The sequence below is a fragment of the Myotis davidii genome, unplaced genomic scaffold (assembly GCF_000327345.1).
Source record: "Myotis davidii unplaced genomic scaffold, ASM32734v1 scaffold2301, whole genome shotgun sequence".
NCBI lineage: Eukaryota > Metazoa > Chordata > Mammalia > Chiroptera > Vespertilionidae > Myotis > Myotis davidii.
The window spans coordinates 86,862-89,160 of record NW_006291016.1 but is presented as its reverse complement, the minus strand read 5'-3'; the positions used below and the strand labels follow the sequence as shown (position 1 = coordinate 89,160).

At 38.1% G+C, this 2,299-nt stretch overlaps 1 protein-coding gene across 1 annotated transcript in view; it reads left to right on the top strand.

The window, feature by feature from the left end:
• The window catches only part of ACOT9 (acyl-CoA thioesterase 9), a 32,057-nt gene that overhangs the window by 16,456 nt on the left and 13,302 nt on the right, over positions 1-2,299 (top strand). The window contains exons 7-8 of the mRNA XM_006764153.2: positions 1,075-1,158; positions 2,018-2,121. Coding sequence (XP_006764216.1) covers positions 1,075-1,158; positions 2,018-2,121 — 188 coding nt within the window. The remainder of the gene's footprint in view (positions 1-1,074; positions 1,159-2,017; positions 2,122-2,299) is intronic.

The following is a 2,299-nucleotide window of genomic DNA, read 5'->3' as shown; positions in this document are numbered from 1 at the left end:
CCCCCTTTTTGGTTATTTGCACATTCTCTGGAAATCATCTCCTTTACTCCCCATGCTTTAGTTGATAAAGTATGGGGAATACTTAGGAAGGTACATTTCCTGGCCTACTTTTCTGAGTTCTAGACCAGTTTGTCCTATCTCCTGGATATCTTCATTTAGATGGGCCAGAGGCTTCTCGAATTCGACATGTGGAAAACAGCCCCTTTTCCTCTTCCTGTATTATCTTTTTCAGTGAATGGTATACCATCTTCATTCATTGCCAGCTGGAAACCTGGCTTTAGTCAAGTCTCCCTTCTTCTTAGTTCTTGGATCTTTTCTCTTCATTTCCACTGCTCTTAGACAAATATGGTTTTTTTTTTGGGGGGGGGAGTACCACAAAGGCTTTTAAATGGGATTTCTTTGCCTTTAGCTTCTCATTCCCCCAGTGCATCCTTTAGCAGGTGCATGGATGGAAGAATTCATTGTCACACAGCAAATACTTATTGAGCACACACCCAGTCCTGTTGGTGGTAAACATTTGAATGAATCATGGGGGAAGCAGGGAGGCCACAAAATACAGAAGGTGCCTAGAACCATACGTGGCACATACAAATGGTTGCTAAGTGATGGAAAGTATACAGATAGCCACAGAGTGTTATGGGGAAGGTGGGGTAATGCTGAGTGAATTAATTGCTTCATGATTAAGAAAGAGTCAGGAGAAAAACAGGTAGCTGAGTCCCTCTGATTGTTTTTCTTTTCTGAAGATGTTTGATGCCATCAGACTTGTGTGCTGGGGTCTTTCTCTGACGTAGGCACTGTGTCTCTCTGGAGTGGTGACAAGCCACCTGATGGGCCTATGCTTTGGGCTTCAGTTTCCTCACCAAATCAAAAACTGATTGGACAGTTACATTAGAGGATCCTCAGATTTCTTCAATGTATAAAAAAGTCTTGGGTCATAGGATAAGACCACAAGTGGGACATGGGGGGTTGGGTCTTCAAAACAATATGACTTTTTCTAGATCTCAGGAGTGAATTGTAAATGTTGAGAAGTAATTCTACTTTGCTTTTATTTGGTTCTCTTCTGTTTTCCTACAGTTCTTATTTGCTACATGCACACCAAAGTTCATGAAGCTAAGATGTCTCCTTTATCGATAGTTACAGCCCTGGTGGACAAAATTGGTAAGTGATATTATTTTCTATGCATACTTAAATTCTTAAAAATTACAAGATATTATTTTTAAAAATTTAAATCATTTTTTATTTTTCAATTACAGTTGGAATACAATATTATATAGTTTCAGGTGTGTACCCCAGTGATTAGACATTATATGACTTAGTACGTGATCATCCTGATAAATATTGTATCCATCTGACACCATACACAGTTATTAGAATACTATTAACTGTATTCCCTATGCTGTACTTTACATCCCCATGACTATTCTGTAACATGCAACTTAATTACAAGATATTATTGAGATTAAAATTTTATGGGGGAATTTTTATGCATGTGGAAATGTCTAGAATGCTATATACAAAAATATTTATTATAATTATCTTTAGGTGGAAGGATTTTGTGTGGTTCCAGTTTTATTTTTTATATTCTTTACATTGTCTACATTTTTAAAAAAGACATACAGCCTGGCTGGCGTGATTGAGTAGTTGAGTGTCGACCTATGAACCAGGAGGTCACGGATGGATTCCTGATCAGGGCACATGCTTGAGTTGCAGGCTTGATCCCCAGTAGAGGGTGTGCAGGAGGCAGCTGATCAATGATTCTCTCTCATCATTGATGTTGCTATCTTTGTCTTCCTCTCCTTTCCTCTCTGAAATCAATAAAAATATATTTTTAAAAAAGACATACAAATTTCTTTTGTGTATCAACAAAGTCATTATTTTTGGAAGACAAGAAATGTAGTGGAATTTACCAACATTTCAAACGAAATGGAACTTACCAACATTTTAAATGAAATTCTCCATTTGCAGCACAGGAAAGTTTGGGTGTGGTTTGAACTCAGATTGATTTTCTGTTTTGCAGATATGTGTAAGAAGAGCTTAAGCCCAGAACGGGACATCAAGTTCACTGGCCATGTTAGCTGGGTTGGGAAGACATCTATGGAAGCGAAGATGCAAATGTTCCAGGTGTGTAAGCACCTAAAGATGGCCCCTTTGTTTCAATACAACCCACTAGTCTTAGTTAAAGGAAAGCTTATTTACCTGTGTCTGTAGACAGGTATGTAGCTCACCACTTCTAGAAAAACTATTGGAAGTTCAGGTCACACAGATGGTGAATTATTAATATCCTCCTCCTGGACAAAAA